The sequence below is a fragment of the Erpetoichthys calabaricus genome, chromosome 10 (assembly GCF_900747795.2).
Source record: "Erpetoichthys calabaricus chromosome 10, fErpCal1.3, whole genome shotgun sequence".
In the NCBI taxonomy this organism is placed as follows: domain Eukaryota; kingdom Metazoa; phylum Chordata; class Cladistia; order Polypteriformes; family Polypteridae; genus Erpetoichthys; species Erpetoichthys calabaricus.
In genome coordinates this window covers 147,387,398-147,410,922 of record NC_041403.2, presented here as the reverse complement: position 1 = coordinate 147,410,922, position 23,525 = coordinate 147,387,398, and the positions used below count along the sequence as shown (strand labels likewise).

Genomic DNA, 23,525 nt, shown 5'->3' with positions numbered 1-23,525 from the left:
AATAACGTTAAATGAATGAAGCATTGTTTATTTTCAGGATGTTTTTGTACAGTGGAATTCCATAACAATGCATATATTTACAAATATACTTAAACATAAAATATAATTTGATTATAAAAAAAAACAAAAGCAATATGCAATTAAGCACATATCATCATTCTGTCCATAAAATTCTGTAAAATTTTTCTAGATGTATCACAATAGTGCTTGCCGTCTGTAGAAATTTTCAGATGACTCATCTGTCATAGGCTGCATTAATAATGGAGACAAGGTAGAGTACAGAAAGGTTGCAGAGGACTTTGTCTTGTGGTGCATTGATAACAACCTGCAATTCAACATCAGCAAAACGAAAGAGCTGGTGGTGGATTTCTGGCATGCCAAGAAGCCTCTGAATGCAGTCATCATTCAGGGAGAGGTTGTGGAAGTGGTGCAGAGCTACAGGTACCCGGGGGTTCACATAAATAACAGACTGGGCTGGTGTGAAGAACATGGTGCTGTCCAAGACAGGCCAGAGCTGACTGTACTTGCTAAGGAGACTCTGGTCTTTTGATGGGTGCAGCAAGCTGCTGGAAATGTTCTACCAGTCCATAGTGGCCAGTGTGCTGTTCTACCCTGCAGTCTACTGGTGAACAGGCTCATTCCACCATGGTGTGCTAAGAAGCATCCTCTGGTAGTTTTTTCTGCCTACTGTTGTCAGGAATTCAGTGCTTCCATCTGATGCACTTTAAGTTATTTATTTATTGATTGATTGATTGATTTGCTGTATTATCTGTCCTATGAGTCTGTATCCTTGTTTTTTTATGTTTCTGCTGCTATATTCTTCCAAATTTCCCCCGGGATTAATAAAGTTTATCTAATCTAATCTAGATTTTTATATATACAAAAATTCCAATGTATACTCTCTGTATGCATCATTTTTTACTAAATTGTATAAAGCTAATGTGTTCATGATTTTAAATCAATAAGGCCTGAGAATGGTGCCAACAGTTATAACTGGCGTATTCTATGATACACTAACGGGTCTTCTGAGATCATTAAATGCTTTTTATCTTACTGTTATTTAAAATAAAGGCAAACTGTTGTTTGTATAATCTTAGCTCTTTTGGATTTCTTTGTGAAAAACTTGTGTGTGCTGAATATTTATTTTTATTTGCCTTACTCCACAGGGAATAGTGTTTTCACAAACACTTCAGGATTGCAGAAGCTTTCAGATATTATTCAGGTAAAATTAAATTGTCAAAACCAAAAATATTGAATCTGAATTCAAATATCTTAGTAAATACCTTAAAAGTAAGTCTAACCAAGTTATGTACTCAGATTGCACTGTTATTAATTAGGTTTTTATTTTTTCTTGTTTTGCATTAAATAGAACCATGTCATTCTTACCTTTAAAGCAAATAGTTTTATGTGGATGTCATAGTTTAATATCTGTTTTTATTTCATGCAAGAGCATTGGTAATCAAGATACTTAAAGTCAATTTTGCATGTCCATAACTGTTATTTTAGACTTTTTTTAGACACTTCAATTTTACTAAATTCCAGTGTCAGAATTTATTAAAATCCTTATAACCAAAGCGCTACAGAGTGAGAAAGAAGCAACATTACAAAAACAGGAACTACCCTAAGTTCTTGTCTATAAGCCGGACTCATGTATTAGCCGGAGACCAAAAATCATACGAATTTTTAAAATAAAATCGTATCATAGATAAGCCGGACTCATGGATAAGCCGAACGTACTATAACCTATAACTAATAGAAGGGAGGGAGGTCAGTGGTCTCACTTGCGCCCATTTAATTTCTTTAAGGGGGGAGAGAGTGTGAGATATTGCCGTCTCTCTCACTCCCCGCATGGCGCGGTTGGAGCGGCCAGAGCGCGTTCTTTCTGCTCTGGGCGTTGCCGAGTCAACACGAGCGCGTAGCGGTCATTTAAATTGTCATTTTATATGTAAGCATATTTAAATATATATCGCGGATTTCTGCGGACAATGGGTCTTTTAATTTCTGGTACATGCTTCCTCAGTTGGTTTGCCCAGTTGATTTCATACAAGGGACGCTATTGGCAGATGGCTGAGAAGCTAGATTGCTTACTTTTCTGTCTCTCTTGCGCTGACTATCTGTGATCCTGACGTATGGGGATTGAGCAGGGGGGCTGTTTGCACACCTAGACGATACAGACGCTCGTCTAAAAATGCTGAAAGATTATCTTCACGTTGCTATCTTTTGTAAAGCTGATTCCTGAAAAGACATGCTGCACAGTGCTTCGCATACTTAAAAGCTCGAAGGGCACGTATTGATTTTTGACTGAAAAACAAACTCTCCCTCTCTCTCTCTTTGTCTGCTCCTGACGGAGGGGGTGTGAGCTGCCGCCTTCAACAGCTTTGTGCCGCGGTGCTTCGCATACTTAAAAGCCAAACAGACATATTGATTTGTTTGCTTCACTCCTTTGAAGAGGAAGATACGTTTGCATTCTTTTAATTGTGAGACGGAACTGTCATCTCTGTCTTGTCATGGAGCACAGTTTAAACTTTTGAAAAAGAGACAAATGTTTGTTTGCAGTGTTTGAATAACGTTCCTGTCTCTCTACAACCTCCTGTGTTTCTGCGCAAATCTGTGACCCAAGCATGACAATATAAAAATAACCATATAAACATATGGTTTCTACTTCGCGGATATTCTTATTTCGTGGGTGGCTCTGGAACGCAACCCCCGCGATGGATGTATAAGCCGGACTTATGTATAAGCCGATATTCTATTTTTTCATTTTCACAACTTTTTTCCTTAGATAAGCCGCGGCTTATTGACAAGAACTTAGGGTACTTTTAAAATTTAAATTTTCCAAATTTTTATTAAAGTATGTGATTGATATGTGAATTGCTCTATAATGTAAATCTAGTTTCAAGGTCCTTTTACCAAAGCCATTCATCAGATCGGATTGTCTTAGGGTTTACTGTAATTAAAGCACTTCACCTTCACTTTCCTTATTTTGGTTAGGGCCATAGTGACATTATGCTGAGCTGGATAGATCTGGTCTGACTCTCTCTTTCTCTCTCTCTCTCTCTCTCTCTCTCCTCTTACTGTATAATTCGAAGACACTCCCAATCCAATATAGGCCTAACTCTACTGCATGTCCCTGGTCTACCCCCTCAACCCTTTCTGGGGTGGGATTGAGGTAGAGGTCATGGGTGATCATCTTCTATTTGGACATATATGGTACACCTGCCAAGGGGAGTCAACTAGGGGGGTTTCTTAGCTAAATGCCCACACCACCTCAACTCACTCCTCTCTGTCTATTTTATTCAGAATCTCTCCCATGTTGCTGAGTTCAGTCATCCTGCTCAGAGAGTTCATTTTCTTATTTTTTTGCTCACTGTGTACAGGTTATGATCATAGGCAAGGATGGGGACGTGGACTGAACAGCAATTGGTTTGTGCCACAGTTAAGTTACAACTTCATCATCCTAGACTTGGGCAACATTTGTCCTCACTCTTTAACAACAACAACAACATTTATTTATATAGCACATTTTCATACAAAAAGTAGCTCAAAGTGCTTTACATAACGAAGAAAAGAAAAATAACAGACAAAATAAGAAATTAAAATAAGACAACATTAGTTAACATAGAAAAGGAGTAAAGTCCGATGGCCAGGGTGGACAGAAAAAACCAAAAAAAACTCCAGGCTGGAGAAAAAAATAAAATCTGTAGGGGTTCCAGGCCACGAGACCGCCCAGTCCCCTCTGGGCATTCTACCTAACATACATGAAATAGTCCTCTTTGTAGTTAGTGTTCTCATGGAGTCACTTGATGCTGATGGTCATACAGACTTCTGGCTTTTAATCCATCCATCACTGTTAGAACATCATGGTACTTTGAGTAGATGGTGGTGGCACAAGCCACCACCAAAAGGACACCGGAAAAGGAAACAGAAAGAGAGTAGGGGTTAGTACAGATTTTAGAGCCACCATGAAAAAAAAGTTATTATAATGAATTGGATATGCAGAGTATCAGGATTTAATTTACAGTGAAGTTATGAGTAGGCTATGAACAAGATCCAGAGTCATTTGAAGTCCTCCAGTTGGGGTAGCTGCTCGGTACTTACTTGAGGAGCAAGCTCTTTTCCAGGGCAGAAAACCAGAGCCTCAAATTTGGAGATGCTAATTCTCATTCCATTCCACCCACTTATGGCTATAAACTTTTCCAATGCACACTAGAGATCATATGTGTCATCTGAATCAAAAAGAGATGCGACCAGGCTGTGCTTGGATTCCTTACGTGTGAAAATCATGAACAATAAGGGAGATAAGACACCCCTAAGTCAGAGGCCATTGCACACTTTAAAATATCTTCACATCAAGTATGCAAACAAACCTGTCCCTCTGAAAATATATGGATCAAGCAGAGATCTCTATAGTCATGAAGTAGCTTCTACAAGATTCTATGGAGTATACAAACTTTTTTTTAAGTCCACAAAGTATATGCAGCAACTTAACCTGAAACCTCAAATACTTCCGCAAGTATGGACTTTTCCAGGGAGGTTGAGAATTATGATATTTTCCATCCATCCATTTTCCAACCAGCTGAATCCAAACACAGGGTCACGGGGGGTCTGCTGGAGCCAATCCCAGCCAACACAGGGCACAAGGCAGGACCCAATCCAGGGCAGGGTGCCAACCCACCGCAGATTATGATATTTTGGTAACAGGAATGCATAATTTTATCTCCATTTTTATAAATGGAGTCCACCGCCCTTGTCAGCCAGTCCTGACTGAAAGAATGGCATTGTGAGTACATTATGAGTACAAGCACCCAAAATGAGGTTCTTGCACAGAAATTCTTAGCTTACTCTCAATAACAGCAGTTCCAAATGGTGTGGGACCCAGCAGGGGTGTGCCTTCTGAAGGCTGAACTTATGCTGTAGGCAACAAGTACACCTCACTGCACGACACAGACAGGATGGGGTTGAATGTCCAGGTGTTGCCCTCTGAGGAAGGTATGATGCTTTCTTCAGTTTGCTAGTACTTATATTCTTTACTTATTCATCACTATACAAGATCAGTACTATCCCTGAATCCAGAATGCATGCGTCGGTACATCCCACTTTGTGCTGAATGTGGCATTTGGCCCAAACCCATCGGTGTCCGTCAAAAAACGATTTTAACTGTAACACTCGAACATTCAAACCAGCCTACATCTGAATCTGCCCCTTCCCATGTACAATTGTTAGGACCCTCTCTTGATAGCATGAAGAAGTTTATAACGAAACTATCAACATAATGTAAAGCAGATGAACCATCCCTGATTGCCTCGAAATCTTACAGCAACAAAGAATAATAAGAAAACCCAATGAAGCATGCCTCTCCCTTGGTTTCACCAGTACTGTGGTTGGTATGGAAGAGGAACAACAATAAGTTTTGCGTCTTAAAATATTAGCCACCAACAGTTTAAAGCCACACAAGCTGAGTTGCCACTTGGAGACTTTAAATCCCAAGGACAAGTTCAAAAAGAAACTAGAAAACTGCCATGCTAGGCGGAACTGAATTATTAAAACTGCACCTGTAAGTTGTAATGTTCAATTTTCTTCTTACAAAGTAGCCTACCAAATCACTGAGTTTAAAAAGCCCCACACTGTACCATCGGAATTAATCCACTCTGCCGCTATTGATATGGTTTCTACTATGGACAATGAAGCAACTGAAAGTTATTCCTCTTCAAACAATTCCAACATAAGGTGTCTTTATGACATAAGAAGATAGGAAGGAGCAGCTTATTGACGAAAATGGACACAGACGTTTTGGCTTCTGATGGGCAAGATGGCAAGAACAAAGTTCAGTTTTTGATTATATTTAGTTAGCTTGTAAACCTGCAATTCATGCACAAGCTAACTTTGACAGAGAAAAAAATGTTGTAACCAATGAATGTTGTTTTATAGAAAAATAAGTTTAGTTGTCATTATTGATATTAACTGAAAGACAAATTACAGACAATAGATTCCAAAATGTGGACATTACCTCAGAAAAGGCATATTCTTTTTTTACTTTAAATATAATCCTTGTGAAAGACACTTATTACTCTCACTTGTTTATTCTTGTGTTGTGTGTGAGTGTACTTTTGTGTATACATTTTGGGTATGGTTGCTTTAAAATATCTTTACCTTTTAAAAAGGGCCCAACAAAAAACATTTGGGAACTACTGCTCTTATAATAGGGTAAGAACTCAGTAATATGGTAGAATCTCAGAGTATCAACATAGTTTTGGCATGTTGTTTAAATGTTCCTTTTAATTCCTGTCATGCAGAGTGTACAAGGCATAGTACACTGGCAGACGTCCAGGGAGCAAATCTCAGGTGCATTGCAGGGATTATATCCCTCGGATGACTTGGATGTGACTGTGTGTTCCCAAGCAGATGTTGAATAAAATTGCTGAGAGGGTAGTATGGCCTGGTCAGCACAGCTCAGGGTGTTGATACCATAACACACATTATACTTAATCTAGATAAATTATGGCTATATTATGTAGTTTCTGTATGAATGTTTAAATAATAAGTCTATTCATTTTTATACCACATTGTTATTTATTATAGCTCTTTTGTTCATGAGACTTGTTACACTATTGTCAAGGATAAAAATGAATTGCTTTAACAGCTGTTTCAATGTCCTTGTGTGAACTTAGTGTTATTCCCTTTCAGATTGTTTTCAGCCGTGATCCACCAGAGGGCATGAGCAGCTTTGCTGCTGAACAGAATATTGCTAAGCATTATAAGGTAGGATTATCTGCAAGAAATATCTTGATTTCTTTTAGTATTTTAATGGGAATTAAAGAATAGTTTATTACTGTTTTGCTAGGTTGATTAAAAAATAAATAATCCAGTACCAGATTTTGAGTCAGTATTTTGTAATTTATGAGCTGACGCTGTTTTGAATTTTATTTGGCAATTTCTTCCTTTTTTGTATTTAAAAATACTCCAGCCAGAAACAAAGTGACACGTTAGGAATGTGTAAAAATCTTTTCAGAGAGGAGGTGTGTTCTGATAAATCTGAAAGAGAATGATTTATTATCTCCAAATCTGAGATATATAACTCTTACATTTATGTGAACAAAACTGTAGTTCTTTTTCAGCATTAATACAGACCTCTGGAATAGTTACCAAAATTCATGGTGATTCAAATATGTTTGTAATTTTAACTCAACAGAACAACAGAATTCCTTATTAGTTTTAGGTTTATATCTAACCTCTGAAATGTATCCTTATGTTGCCATTATATGAATTTCAACTAAAGCTACTAAGAATATTGACTGTGCTAATGAACAGCGAAAGAACTATGAAATAAATAACCTGGTGGTCTAAATTGAAAACCTTATTAATAATCATCTGATAAAAAAAATGTTTATTGTATGTATATTAAAATATACATTTTTAGTATTGTCTTGCATCTAGTGCTTCTGAGCTCATTAAACTCCCCTTTTTGGGAGATCGAGGTTGTAAAATTTTACTGTGAAATTAAGTGTAAGATTTAGAGAAACAGAAGTAATTTTGCAGTAAAGCACAACTTATAGAAAAGTAATAATTGTCTCAATAGTTCAGTAATAATATTGAAATGTTATAGAGTCTCCAAAATGCAGCATAGTCATAACATACAACTTGATCACTGAGAGACAAATGAGGGTAGAGTGGCACACACGCTCTCCTCCTCCTTGAACAGTCCTCTTAGTGGATCCCCACAAATGCCCTCCCTCAGCAACTGATCATACTTGCGTACTAAATAGACAGGGAGAAATTTAGCTTTTTTCAGAAGCTGTTTAAATAAATGAATACAAATATACACACACTATGGTCTGAACACAAACCAGAATTATGAAAAAGGAAGAACATTTTAAAAAGAAAGAAAAGAAAACTTCTGACTTGGCAGTCACAGTGAGGCATTATGAATGTAGGCATGTTGCTGTTGGTATAAAGGAGCCCCTGTAGTGTTTCTTGACACACATTTGCGAAATACTTTGTTGACTGAGAGTACTCAGTGTGTTGGTATGTCAAAGAGAGGGTTTGCAGCATTGTTCACAATGGCACTCAGTTTTGTCTTCATTTTTTCTTCCACCACTACCTTCAGAGGGTCCAGAGTGTGTTCTATAACTGAGCCTGCCCATTTTATTAGCTTGTTAATTTGGTGGGCCTCTTCTGAAGTGATTTTACCAGCCCAGCACATCACAGCTTAGAAAATTGCACTGGCCATCACAGTGTTATAGTAGATGTGAAGGATGTCCATTCCCACAATAAAGGAACACAGTCTCCTAAGGTAGAGGAGCCTGTTCTACCCTTTTCTTATATAGTTCTTCTGTGTTCTGAGACCAGTCCAACCTGTCATTGATGTGGACTCCAATTACTTGTAGGAGAGCACCACCTCTATATCCACTCACTGAATAGTGACCAGACATAGAGGGTCTTTGGTGCGGCAAAAGTATATAACTAGTTCCTTGGTTTTGCTGATGTTAAGGTGCAGATAGTTCTCTTTGCACCAAGAAACAAAGCTCTCCACCTGACTCCTATACTTTATCTCATCCCCTTATAAATACATCCATAAGTGTAGAATCATAAGAGAATTTCTGCAAGTGACACGACTTGGTGTTATATTTATAGCTGGAGGATTACAGAGCAAAGAGAAAAGGAGACGGGACTTTTCCTTGTGGTTCTCCATTGTTGCTCACATCCATATCATAAACACAGTCCTTGAGTATCACAAACTGCACTGTACCCGACAGATAGTCTGTTATCCAGGACACCATAGGCTTATCCACCTGCATATCTTTAAGTTTACCCCTTATACAGTACAAACATAAATATATCCAGTAAATAGTACCATATATAATACTGTAATACTATATGTACACTATATACTGTATATATTATATATTTTTATTTTTTGTAGTATGTTATGCTTATGCAAAATTCTGATTCACTGAACTCTGTGCCTTAATTTAGTACGCTGTTTTAATAACAGTCAAAATGCATTCTTTTTAATCACATATTAAATCACTCCAATGATTACTTGCCTCTAGACATTACCAGTTTCCTCCAAAAAATCTAGCATAAACTTTGAAATGCAAGTTTAATTGGTGTAATGTAATTTTTATAGTCACTGGTGGCACAACTTGATCATTTTGTGTGTGTGTGTGTGTTGTAACGTTTCAGTTTTTATTAATGATTTAATTTGTTTACATACTTTAACCAGGTTCATATTCACTCCGATACAAACATTCAGAAAAAGAAGCAACGTACCGATCCATGGTCATCAACTACATCAACTAAGCAAGGTACAGCTCTTTTGGCTGAGAATTTTTGTAAATTAAAGTAGCCATGAACTACTTGTCTAGGAGTGATCAGCAATTTTTTTTTAAGTGTATAAAATACAAATTTAAGCAGTGAAACGTCTCTTAGAACTGTCTTAAGGCTTTCAACTCCAGAGGCCCTGTGTTGTTCAGGAGAGCCAGATATGACCTGGAGAAGACCATTAGGTATGCAAAAAAGTGACAGGTTGGAATCTAATTTTGGTGGTGTTTACAGTAATTGTCTGTGTAGTGGACTTTAGGCCATCACCGACTACAAAGGACTTAGGTGTGAAACTACAACCACACGTATGTCACTACCTGATAAGCAGGATAACTTTTATGCAAGGTATGAACCTCAGGACACTGCTCATTCACACAAAACACCCAGTGAGCATGGCGAATTTGTGCTACAGTTACCTTCACATGATATGTGAAGAACATTCAACAGGGTCAAAGTATTCAAGGCTGCTGTGTCTGGTGGCATCCCTTTCTATATGCTGAAAATATGTGGAGCATAGCTGGCTCAAGCTTTCACTGATATTTTCACAATTTCACTGTCCCTATCTGCTTCAAGGAGACCACTGTTTTGCCACTGCCACAAACATGTAAAATGTCAGCCCCAGATGACTATTATCTAGTGGCACTAGCTTCATTCATCATGAAGTGTTTGAAGCAGCTGGTAATTGGACACATAAACAGCATATTTCCAGATTCTCTAGTCCCACTACAGTTTGTCTGCCACAGTAGCAGGGCAGTGGATGATGCTGTCTCTCTGACCCTTCACACTACTGTTCAACACCAGGATATTAACAACCTGGCATAGGTGTTACTGTTTATTGACTATGATTGTGCCTGGTAAACTGGTGATCTGAACCATTGGATTGGGCGTCAGTAACTATATTTACAACTGAGTCCTGGACTTCCAGGCTCACCCCAGGTGGTGAGAATGGGAGGAAAAAAACTTAGATCCTCTGTACAGAAGCCCCTCCTTTGGGCTGCTAATTCTGCCGAAAAATCATTGGAGCCTTCAGCTGTGACTGCATAGTACACTTCAGCACTTATAGAATCATCAAGCTAGATATTTAGATTAGTTTAAAAAAAGCTGTTTGTTAACAGTGTGCACACTTCAGATTTTAAAGAGAATACCTGAAACTCAACATACAAAAAAAAAAACACTAAATGTTTCAATTACCCCTCAAAATAGGCAGCTCTGAAATTTTATATAACAGACAATAGATTATGCAGCTTCATAAATATGTCTTCTTCCAGAATGGGAATGAAATTCTGCCGTTCCTTTTCTGCTTTAAATGATACTTACAAAGCTATATAGACAAGGACACTTCCTCCCTACAATTTCTGACAGTAATAGTATACAGGTAAAATTCCATTATAACGAATATCTTTATAACGAAATTTTCATTACATCGAATGAACGTCAGCTTCTCCATATGACACAAATCTATAGAAATCTTGTTACTACGAAGTACATTCAGCAGATACTTTCATTATAACGAAGTGCACAAAAGACCTTGAAATGCCTGAATGAATAATCCACCGAGCAGTTAGTTCTGTGGCCGCAGCTCAGTTGTGTACAACGATCCCCAAACAGAAACATTGTAATTTTTTTTCTTTCTTCAAACTTTCCTCGTACTGTTTTTTTTTTTTATTATTATTTTTGCCTTTTTTGGTTGCTGTGGTTTTCAGTGATACCTTTTACTTATTGCTCGTCAGCATTTGAAAAACATCCATTGGAATTTAACTCATTGTCGCCCTCCTATAGAAACGACAGACACGGAAAAACGATAACAGTTCATATTAGAAAAAAGAAAAAAAAAACTCTCAATTGCCGCAAAAAGAAAAAAGACGTTGCTAGAGAATTCAGAATTTCGTTATTCTTTGCACCACAAAAAGCAGTTGGAGACTGATTATCATATAAACTTTTGCAAGATTTTTTTTGCACTCATCTAAGCATTACCTAAACACTGAAGGTAAATTTAATTGTTTTATCATCCCGAAGCATAGGTCATTGCAATCACCGAGAGCAGGCACTGAAAAATTAGGTTAGAGGTAGAGTGTTGTGGCAGGTGTTAAAAGGTAAACTTCCTCAGTTAAACTATTGTTGTCCTTAACACATGCACTTAAGATTAGTATTTGTACCTTTTAGAGTTTTGTACAATTAAATTTAAATTCTTGAATTGTTTTTTATCTATTCTGATTAATAATAACAATGCTTTCCACTACTTGTTACTGATTTTAGGAATTTTTGATTGGTTTTAGATTATTGGTAAAAGCAAATGCTTTTTTTTTTTTTTAATTTATTTTTTTTTTAAGTCTTTTTGTTTCTTATAGTGCCAATTCAATGCATAATGGAAGATGTATTTATGGTATAATTTAAATTGATTACCATTATTAAAAAAGATACTGCTGCGCTAGATTCAATATTCTTTATTTGCTAGTTACAACTTACATTGGCATGCTTACTCATTCAGCAACACAAATTTTACAAGGAGTATGCAATACATACTGAAAGCAAAGAAACAGCTTTTTTTAAGCTAATCTAAATATCTTTTCCTAATTTTGCCTAATTTACTAATAGTATAGACATTACCTTTTTTCAAAGGGACAATCTGCCTTTCTTCATCTAAATAAAATACAGTAAAATCGAGTTTGTCATTCTCTCTGTTTGATTTTAGGGAAGATACTGAGTTATTGGTGTTTTTCTCCTGGGTATACCATGCATGAGCTTGTCAGTCAAGGAGTGAGATCAATCATCCTTACAAGTGGTACGCTGTCACCACTTTCATCTTTCACAGCCGAGATGCAAATGTAAGTTTTTTTTTAATTCCTTTTTGAGCTTTTTCAGGCATTTGTTACCAGATTTTATATTACTGATACTCTTAAAGGTATTGAATCAGTCTTTTTAATTCAGATATGCATTTATAACAATTAGTATACATTGAATATATTAGAACTGATTAAACCTATTATATTATTGAGTATTGGCTTGTTGCAAAATTATTACTATTACTAGAAAACATACAGACCTCTTCTCCTCCCAATGTAAAGATTCCAGGCCCAATAATGTGTGAGCTGTCATTCTTCCTTTTCCATCACATATTCCGTGTCTGCAGTTCTCCTCATGCTCAGTAGATGTCACTCTTCTTTAAAAAAAAAAAAAAACTGTACCTTATAAATTTTGCAGAGGTTGCTGTTAAGCACATTTAACAACTAGGAATGCGCTGATCTTCATCTTGTTTCTGAGTTAATGTGTGGGGGTCAGTGTTGATAGACAACATCACCCAGGTCCCATCTCTGTGGAAATTGATTATGCAACTGTGCCTGGTCCCATTTAGTCTCTGCAACATAACTGCAAGTGATTTAATTTTTTTCTGACTTACAATGTGAAGCAAAAGTTTACAACTACATCTACACATTTCATGGCACATAATGCTCGTAATTAATAGACAATAAACACAAAGAAGAACTTCAGAAACAATACGAAGATAAATGGTTGCTAGGCAAACATAGATAAGAAGCAATTTTTTATAAGCTTACAGGTAATTTATCTTGTTTTTCCTATATTACAACATACTGACAATTTGTCAAAAGGAGAAAGCTTATGTTAAATATAAAAACATACATTAGATGAAATTGTTAGTATACTGGTACAAGAAAGTTAACAGACTTACCTTGGTAATTCTGAAGGAATTCCTTCATGAAAATTGTACAGCCTTTGTCCAGTTTTGATGTTTTTGTTGTTTAGTGCTCTTCAAAAATACTACTTTCATTGCTAAAATTGACATTTTGATCATTGGAAATGTCAGGAGTGAGGTAAACATGATGAATTGCTCTCTAGCCAGCAGGAGGTATATTTACTCCTTGATGTGTCACTTTCAAATTTTGTGGCAAGGCCTAATTAAGCTGGGTGTGGAGTTGAGAGAAATGAATTAAAGAGTGAAATAGTTTGAATGATACTTAGCAATAAATGTCACAAGATATACAGTGCATCCGGAAAGTATTCACAGCGCATCACTTTTTCCACATTTTGTTATGTTACAGCCTTATTCCAAAATGGATTAAATTCATTTTTTTCCTCAGAATTCTACACACAACACCCCATAATGACACATGAAAAAAGTTTACCTGAGACTTTTGCAGATTTATTAAAAATAAAAAAACTGAGAAATCCCATGTACATAAGTATTCACAGCCTTTGACATGAAGCTCAAAACTGAGCTCGGGTGCATCCTGTTTCCCCTGATCATCCTTGAGATGTTTCTGCAGCTTAATTGGAGTCCATCTGTGGTAAATTCAGTTGATTGGACAAGATTTGGAAAGGCACAGACCTGTCTATATAAGGTCCCACAGTTGACAGTTCATGTCAGAGCACAAACCAAGCATGAAGTGAAAGGAATTGTCTGTAGACCTCCGAGACAGGATTGTCTCAAGGCACAAATCTGTGGAAGGTTACAGAAAAGTTTCTGCTGCTTTGAAGGTCCCAATGAGCACAGTGGCCTCCATCATCCGTAAGTGGAAGAAGTTCGAAACCACCAGGACTCTTCCTAGAGCTGGCCGGCCATCTAAACTGAGCAATCGGGGGAGAAGGGCCTTAGTCAGGGAGGTGACCAAGAACCCAATGGTCACTCTGTCAGAGCTCCAGAGGTCCTCTGTGGAGAGAGGAGAACCTTCCAGAGGGACAGCCATCTCTGCAGCAATCCACCAATCAGGCCTGTATGGTAGAGTGGCCAAACAGAAACCACTCCTTAGTAAAAGGCACATGGCAGCCCGCCTGGAGTTTGCCAAAAGGCACCTGAAGGACTCTCAGACCATGAGAAAGAAAATTCTCTGGTCTGATGAGACAAAGATTGAACTCTTTGGTGTGAATGCCAGGCGTCACTTTTGGAGGAAATCTGGCACCATCCCTACAGTGAAGCATGGTGGTGGCAGCATCATGCTGTGTGGATGTTTTTCAGCTGCAGGAACTAGGAGACTAGTCCGGATAAAGGGAAAGATGACTGCAGCAATGTACAGAGACATCCTGGATAAAAACCTGCTCCAGAGCGCTCTTGACCTCAGACTGGGGCGACGGTTCATCGTTCAGCAGGACAACGACCCTAAGCACACAGCCAAGATATCAAAGGAGTGACTTCAGGACAACTCTGTGAATGTCCTTGAGTGGCCCAGCCAGAGTCCAGACTTGAATCTGATTGAACATCTCTGGAGAGATCTTAAAATGGCTGTGCACCGACGCTTCCCATCCAACCTGATGGAGCTTGAGAGGTGCTGCAAAGAGGAATGGGCGAAACTGGCCAAGGATAGGTGTGCCAAGCTTGTGGCATCATATTCAAAAAGACTTGAGACTGTAATTGCTGCCAAAGGTGCATCGACAAAGTATTGAGCAAAGGCTGTGAATACTTATGGACATGTGCTTTCTCAATTTTTTTATTTTTAATAAATTTGCAAAAACCTCAAGTAAACTTTTTTCACATTGTCATTATGGGGTGTTGTGTGTAGAATTCTGAGGAAAAAAATGAATTTAATCCATTTTGGAATAAGGCTGTAACATAACAAAATGTGGAAAAAGTGATGCGCTGTGAATACTTTCCAGATGCACTGTATAAACATGTAGCTAAGTGCTATGAGCTTATGTCAGAAAAAATGCAAAATCATTCAAAAGAAATAAATCAATGTAATACTCTTCATATTCTTATAAATTCAGTTATACCCTTAATGTGAAAGACAATATTGATATTTTACTGTCACGTGTCAGTGCTTTTGTCAGTTATACAATGTCCCTAGCTACTTGAACTAATAAACATTGTTGGGTATCCTTTAATTTTTGTGGTTTGCTCTGTGAGATGGTTACTTTTTAGATGTGGAAGATGGAAGTGGCAGGGAGATTTCAAATTGTCGTTTTGCAGACAGGACTAATGAGAATATGCTGGCGTGAGTGTATGCAGATACGTACTGTACATTATTTTTATAAATTATGTGCAAAAATGGCAATCATTGTAAAGCAAAAGGAGCCATATTCTAGGAAGGGAATAATAATACCTTACCCTTTTATTCCTATTTTTTATATGAACTGTAAATGCCCCCCCCCTTTTTATTTTGCCCCCATTTACTTTTTTAATTGCACTTCATATTTATTTATTAAATATATGTTATATATATGAGTCCACCATTTATTTACAAAGAAACAGAAAATATAGTTAAAGTGTATCTCATCATTGCTTTTTTTGATTTGAATAATGTAATTTCAGTCATATTTTATAGAAGCTGAATGAAGAAAATGTCCACCTGAAATGAACTTAATTTATCCAATTGTTCAGGATGAGCCCTTTGTTTATAAAAATGGGTTGTAAAAAAGTCTAGATAGATTCATACTTTATTGATCTCAAGGGAAAGATCTTTGATTTCACTCTGTCCTTAACAAAGTAACCATAGTCTAAAAACTTTGCATTCGCACATTCTGAATTAGATTTACACCTAAAAATTTTTATGTAACAAAACATAGTATATCCTGTTATCTAACAATGGCAAGTATATGGTTGGAGATGCTCCAGAGAGTTAATTATCTACAAAGTGATAATAGTAAGACAGCATTTGTAGACAAAATGGAATAATATGAAATTGTATTATCCAACAAAAAGTCAGACTAATAAGTCCAAAACATATGTATTTAACACAGAATTTAAATTGAAAATTTAAGATAGCGACAATAAAAGCAGAAAATCAGGTGGTTTAAAATAAATTATTCAGGAGTTGAATAATTACTGACTTTAATTTTAAAGTTGGAAGTGTTTCCACTAAAAGTGAATGTCAGTAAAATAAAATAGAGGAATAGTAACTCAAACTTTATGCTTAAAATCCTGCTGCCTTGCACAAAGTGAATTTGGTGAAGAACAAGAAGGAATGCTTTTTGACTTGGCTGTCTGCTGTACACAAATTGGGTAGAAACAGTGAAGACTGAAGGCTGAAATTAAATTTAAATCATCATCATAGCAGGATTTTACTACCATTAAAATATGCATTTTTAAAGTAATTTTTATTAACATTAAATAATGCTATTATGGATGAATTCAGATTTGTACATGTATTCAGTGTTGCTTTTAATATTTATTAATATTTATTTATTTTTTCTCTACAGCTCTTTTCCAGTTTTACTGGAAAACCCCCATGTGATTGACAAACATCAGATTTTTGTTGGAATTATTCCAAAAGGTCCAGATGGTGTTCAGCTTAGCTCAGCATTTGATAAAAGGTAGTAGACATATTTATAGTTAAGTACCATATTGAGACAATAAAATTCAAATAACATCAAGATCCAGCATTGATTCGAGAAAGATGAAAGTAGAGGAAAGATTATTTATTACGGTATTAATCAAATTAGAATGTGTTGAAGCTTGATATTTTTACACTACAGTAATGTTGGCAGTCTCATTTGGAACAGTGTTTATTGAATTAATTCAGAGTAGAATGCCAACTTTTTTTTTATCTACATTACATTCTCTGTTGTCTTCTGTACTCTTAACAGAAAAAAGGTATTTATTTTTTTGTCAAAATGTTTTGAACACACTTATTTTGCATAAATAGTGACACTTTTGATTATACATAATTTTTAAACCAGAGAAACGAGCAAACCAAACTTCCCAAAGTTGTACATTTAATACAGTAGCCAAAGAGCAGGTAATAGGTATTGTGTTAGATAGAGACAAAGACTGTTGAACTTATTGTTTCCATCATAAATAAACTGAACTGATAATATACATTTTTGTATATTCTACACAACATTGTCATTGAAAAATGGTCTAATGTGATTTTCTTAGTTGTCTTGACAAAGTACAGTAATCCCTCACTTATCCCGGGAGATAGGTTCCAAGGCCGACCGCGATAACTGAATTTCCGCGAAGTAGGGACACCATATTTATTTAATTAGTTAACGTGTATTTGGACGTTTTTAAACCCTCCCTGTATTGTTTACAACCCACCCTTTACTCTATTAATAACAGGGACAACTGCTAAGCAATATGAAATCGGTAGATAAGTTTACACTTACTGTATAGCGAAGTACACGTAGCTATATATGACATGATGATAGTGATGAATATGCTACGCAGTAAAAATGATGACGATGAAGGTGATAATCCCCTGAATGCAGTAGCAAGAGCACGTTAATGCTGAATGAGTGAGATGAGACTTCCTGGTTAATGCAGCACTCCGTCGCTGAGCCAATCAGCAGCACACAGGAACTTAGCTGCGTGCTCTGATTGGGTAGCTTCAAGCCATCCGCCAATAGCATCTCTTGTATGAAATCAACTGGGCAAACCAACTGAGGAAGCAAATACCAGAAGTAAAAAGACCCATTGTCCGCAGAAACCCGCGAAGCAGCGAAAAATCCGCGTTATATACGTTATATATCTCTGTATTTAGATATGCTTACATATAAAATCCGCGAAGTCGTGAATCCGCGAAAAGTGAACCGCGAAGTAGCGAGGGATTACTGTAGTGAACAAAAATTTTATGGTTATTATATATCTTGTAATGTACATTTTTATTATTCAAAGGTTTTCACCTGATTATATGGCTTCGCTGGGAAATACTGTTGGTAAGTATCTTTATATGTACTGTAGTTGTATTCCTGGATATTGTGGGGATTCCATGGAAACTAAGGCAGGCAAAGCTACCAAAACAAAATTTAAAAAAATAAGAAAATTACAGGGTTCATTATAGCGAATATAGAACCCCTCTAGCTGTTATTGTTTGTACACTAGGCCTACCAGGATGCTGTAAGCTCTGTAATTTCAATGGTTTCATGAGCAGAAAATTCTCCTCCTTCTCTGAATCAGTAAACCCATGCATTTAGAGAGAATGTGCAAACTTAACACAGAATCCAAAGTGAGTGAAGTGGCAGAAGTTATTTACAATTGAAATATTAAACTGTTTCCACCAACATGGAGCCGCAGTTGGTCTTTCTTGCTCCTAGAGCTCTTGACAGAAGCGACTCTGCCCCCATGAGTGACATCTTGAGGTGTCATTCCCAACTGCTTGCCTCCTCTCTGTCACACCTGTTCCAGCTCAAACCTGACCCTTCATTATTTTCTTTCCTTTCGTTCCTTTATCCGCTTTCTTTCATCCCTCCTTCCCACCGTCCCTCTCCTGTTTAGGCTCCTTTTATACTTGAGTGGGCTTCAGGTGCCTAAATATGCACCCCAAACCATGAAGAAATCAGCTAAACTGCGCATTTCTGCACAAGAATGCATGCTCACCCATTCCCTCATCACTACCCTGGGGCTGCTATTCCATACTACCTTGTACCCTTTTGAGCCCAAGCACACTGTTTTTAAGTAAAACCGTCATACTGCAACAGATCTCAAGCTGCTCTTTACCAAAAGACAGCTGCAACATATCTTTAGGCTGCATACTGAGCATGAAGCAAATTTCAGATGAACGATGGTGGCATCGTCTTTGCACAACTCTCTGGTACACTTCAAATATGTCTGCAAGCAACTCTTGTGAATGTTTTGAGGTTTTCATATTTTTTATAGCAAAATGCATTGGCAGATTGTTCAAGAAGCTGGCTTGGGAAAGAGAAAATAAAGAGCAGTGATGTCTGCTGAGCATGAAGCAAGCTGGGAAAGCCAATTACATCATAGTAAGAAGAACAACAGCTCCAATATCTGCTAAGCATCAAATGCATTTGGCATGGCAACCTGCTGGTGCTCATGAGCTACTGGGGTCAGAACCTTGATCATGAGAGGGCTAAATATCTACTGTGTACATGTTTTGTACTTGATATATACCATCATTGTAAAGAAATAACTTTGACTTTAAAAATACCAAACAAGGGAGTCAAAGCTAATGCCCAAGACCGATCCTGATTTTTGTTGCAAGACCGCAATTTGTTCAGAAACACCATAACTAGCTGTGTGCATAATTTTATTATGTTTTACTATTTCATTTATATCTTTGATCAGTGAGATCATGATCTGGATTCTTCCCCCTTTTCTGCAGTGTACACATTTATTATTTAAACGGTTACCATACATTTTGACAATTTAATCAGCTACATTTTAATTTTACATGTTTTTGTAAAATGGTTTCCATCCCAAATTAATTCTATTATTTATATATTAAATGAAATATATTTTATTGCCTCTTTCATGTTTAATTGTTTTTTTGTCAAGCTTCAAGATAATAAGTATTATTTTATATTTATTAATTTTTTCTTTTGTCAGTTAATATCGGGCGTGTTGTTCCTCATGGCCTATTAGTTTTCTTTCCTTCATATACTGTCATGGACAAAACCATTGAATTCTGGAGGGTAAGCATATGTATATATGTGTCTGTATATGATTAGTCTTTATGTGCTTGAATGTACAAATTTCTTTGCATAGATGTTTCTGTGTATTTTGATGTATATACTGTTAGACAGATATAACTTTATTTGCCTTCAAGGGGAGATTTGGCTTTTTACAAAAGTTCTTGCATTGAACCAACAGGAACATGCACTAATTTTCTTGATTCATGATGCCTGAATTTCTCCTCAAATAAAAACTGGTCTTCAGTTAAGCCATAGTCGATTAAGACCATCTGATTAAAGAATAGATAGTCATGATTAAGAATAAAACAACTATGGTAATTTCTTGAAAGAGGGAAATTGGCCACCGTTTTTTCAGCAAAATAACATGCAGGAGTGAGAGCCCTGACCTATATAAAAAAAGAAAAACACGCAATTTTGATTTCCTATGTGTAGCAAGAGATGCCTATGTGAACACAGCATGGCTCAAAACCACTGCCCTGCAAAAGGAAAAAAAGCCGTCGCTGAAGTTGGCTAAAGACCACCTAAATGAAAAGCTGAGTGTGAAAAGGAATAAAAGATGTAATACTACTGTAAAGAACTGAAAGTTAAAGTAGTTGAAGGATTTAAAGTGGGTTTGAGTAGAAGTCTCTGATACTGTCATCTCTTGACATCACCAGACGTTTTGGTAGAAATTTAACATTTACGAATATGTAAATTGCAGGAATATGTTTACATGATAAACACCTGTGACACTCTGTATGAATTTGATTTGGCCATTATTGTGTTTTGCATAATTGACAGATGGGCAGTAGTTAATTTTGCAAGGGAAATATTTGCTGAGCATAGCAGCTCTGGCATGTGGCCGGAAATGTGGACAGAAAAATGACATTGTTTGGCAGTAAGAACTGATTGAGGAAACTGGAAAAGTGTTTCTTGTAAATTGAGGAAGAAAGACAATGTTGAGCTGAGTGGCTGTTCTCTTTATAACTTTTATTAGGTTCTTTATAGAAAATCATTTTTAATAATGTAAGGATGCAGTTTGTTAAAGGAAACATAAAAATTAAGTGGGATGTGTTTTTTAGTTTCTGGTAGTGCTTTTGACATAAAAATATATAAACTTTTAATTATTTCCAGGAGAATGGATGTACTAACAGAATTGAAGATGTAAAGCCAATGTTTATTGAACCCAAGGGTAAAGGTTCATTTAATGAGGTGAGTTTTAAGATATTATGTGTGTGTTTTTTCTTTTTTTTTTTTGTTGGCAGGCTTTTGATGGCTGGATATCAGATTAGCAGACATTTTGTTAGTAATAGTGGATGTACAGTACACTTTTTCCTTTTGAATTGTTTGTGAAACATTTTACAACAACATGTGAGCAAGCATTGAAGGTTTAAAATGGGGTGGCACAATGGGAGCGGTACTGCCTCTCAATAAGGAGACCAGTAAGATTAGGGTTCAAGTCCCAGGTGCTCCCTACGTGGAGTTTGTCTGTTCTTCCCATGGTTATGTGGGTTTCCACTGAATGCACCAACTTCCTCCCATATAAATACATGCAGGTTAGGAGAACTGGTGATGCTAAATTGGTGTATTATACATGTTTCTATGTATGTGTGTAAACCCAGCAATGGGCTGGCAACCTGTCCAAATCTTGTTCCTGTCTTCTGGTTGATACTTTCTGGGATATGCTCCAGCTTCTGTGTCACCCTTCTCTGTAAAAGCAGGTTTCAGAAATGGATGGTTGGATATGTAATGGAGAGAGATCCTCCATTTACTTGTACTTAATCTTCAACTTCAGTGGTATTTTACTTTTATTTGAGTAACTGTTCAGATAGGTACCTCTACTCTTACTTAATTATTGTGGTTGAGTTCTTTATACAACACTACTACTACAGTAATGGGAAGTGAAAATGGTACTTTTGCAACAAGAGTATTATTATGTATGAAACTGATAAAATTATGAGTTAATGCTAACCCATAAATCTATAATTTGTGTAAAAAAATTCTGACAGTTAAATTAAATTTTAATTTAATTTTAATTAAGTAAATTAATAAATTGTAATTTGCCTGAGCAAACTCTTCTAATTTGGGGAAAGAACTCCAGAGCAGTTCAGTTATAAACCTTGATTGAAAACAGGTAGCATAAAATGACTGTTGAAATCCATATTTTTATAAAAAAAATATTTTTTTTCTCTGTTTGCAGTTAAACTAGTGTTTTTTTGCTCTGGAACATACTTTTTTACATTTATTTTAAATAGAAAGAATGAAAGAAAGAACTCAGTTTTACCATAATGGTGATGAAGTATTGAGTATTGTATAATCTTATTTGACTTATCTTACACTTCAAAGACATGATATTGTGACATCGGTAGTCTTAACTGCATGTTTCATTAATGTTTGTAGTAAAAAAAAATTTAACCGCTGCATGATAGTTTACTTCTCCCTCCCCTATTAATCACTAAGAAAATAGGAAGACATGCATTAAGCAGCAATGTTCTTGATATGTTGGATTTGATAATAACAATTCTGATAATTTTAGGTCATCAATGGTTATTACACAAAAGTTAATGATCCATCAATAAATGGAGCCAGTTTTTTTGCAGTCTGCAGAGGAAAGGTGAGTTACTCCCTCAGTTTTTTTTTTTTTTTTTTTTTAAACAGTTGTTAGATGCTTGTTTCTGTAGTGTGTACTTCTCTTCTATCGAGAGTGTTGCTGTCAGTTGAGAGTATGTATTGTTTGAATATAAGGCAGTTTCAGAATAATCAGATAACCGTATTGTAGGAATTTACTTAATTATTCTTATGCCTTAAAATTCAATTAAAAAAAACAGAATCGACTTATCTGTGGGGCAACACAATTGTCCATAGAATTTGGGTAATGACATTGTACACTCAACGCTTCACGGTGTTAAGTCACCGGTCATCTGCCGTTTCCCATGGTCTTTGAAATAATTATAAGCCAGCAATACTATTGCTAATTAGCTAGTTTCTTTCTAATTTCATTAAATAATTCTTTAAACTGTGAAATACTTGAATATGAGCATTAGCTTTTGCAGGTTTTGGATAACAAACATACCATTAGCTGCCACTTGCAACCGGATTTGGAATCAAAAGAACCAAGGCAACGCACACTATCAATGCGATGCAAGCGCAGCCCGCGATTCAAAAAATTTCTCTGCCTACCTGTTTGTCTCATATGACAGTAGCTGAAAAGCAGCATCAGGAGAGAGCAGCCTGAAGTAGTCCAGCAGCGGGTGATCTGTCGTGTCCAACAGCAAGCCATGCTGTCTTGTGAAGTCCGGTAGCCAGTTCGGCTCCCACGGATTAATGTCTGGGTATTCCTCCCACGCGAACTTTGCCGTAGCTGCATTGGCTGGGCGAATGCGTTCAGCTGGCAGCCGGTCAGCTGGCGCGGCATCAGCTGGTGTCCGATCAGCTGATGCCGGCTTGTCACTCTCTTGCTCGATTCCTGATCACTGTCAATAAAATCCGATTCTGAAAAATCTGAGTCTGACTCAGTGATAATGTGTAAAACATCGTCTGCCGAGTGTTTTCTTTTCTGCACTCGCTTCGCTCCCTTGTGAGATATCAACGCCATCTTGCCTTTGTTTACATTTCGCAACTCACGCACACACAAGGATTAGTTGCCGAGTCAATGAGTCTAGCATTTCTCCAAGCACAGAGGGAATGCCTGTGATGTGACAGTGAGTTTTGTCACCATTAACAGCTGATTGTCGCCCTCTATCTCTGATAGCTGTCAAGTTTTACCCTCGACTTATACGCGGGTCATAACAAATTTCGTAATTTTCGGCTTAAACAATACACTCGACTTATCTGCGAGATCGACTAATACGCGAGTATCTACGGTAATTTGCAGAATACATACAGGATATGTGAAAAAATTG

The 23,525-nt window shown here is 36.8% G+C and overlaps 1 protein-coding gene across 4 annotated transcripts in view; it reads left to right on the top strand.

Annotated features, from left to right (window-relative positions):
• The window catches only part of rtel1 (regulator of telomere elongation helicase 1), a 132,304-nt gene that overhangs the window by 66,715 nt on the left and 42,064 nt on the right, over window positions 1–23,525 (top strand). For all 4 annotated transcript variants that reach the window (XM_028812062.2, XM_028812061.2, XM_028812060.2 and 1 more), the window contains exons 14-22: window positions 1,167–1,222; window positions 6,685–6,759; window positions 9,224–9,305; window positions 12,014–12,146; window positions 16,471–16,584; window positions 17,888–17,928; window positions 19,559–19,644; window positions 20,758–20,835; window positions 22,160–22,237. In XM_028812062.2, coding sequence (XP_028667895.2) covers window positions 1,167–1,222; window positions 6,685–6,759; window positions 9,224–9,305; window positions 12,014–12,146; window positions 16,471–16,584; window positions 17,888–17,928; window positions 19,559–19,644; window positions 20,758–20,835; window positions 22,160–22,237 — 743 coding nt within the window. The remainder of the gene's footprint in view (window positions 1–1,166; window positions 1,223–6,684; window positions 6,760–9,223; window positions 9,306–12,013; window positions 12,147–16,470; window positions 16,585–17,887; window positions 17,929–19,558; window positions 19,645–20,757; window positions 20,836–22,159; window positions 22,238–23,525) is intronic.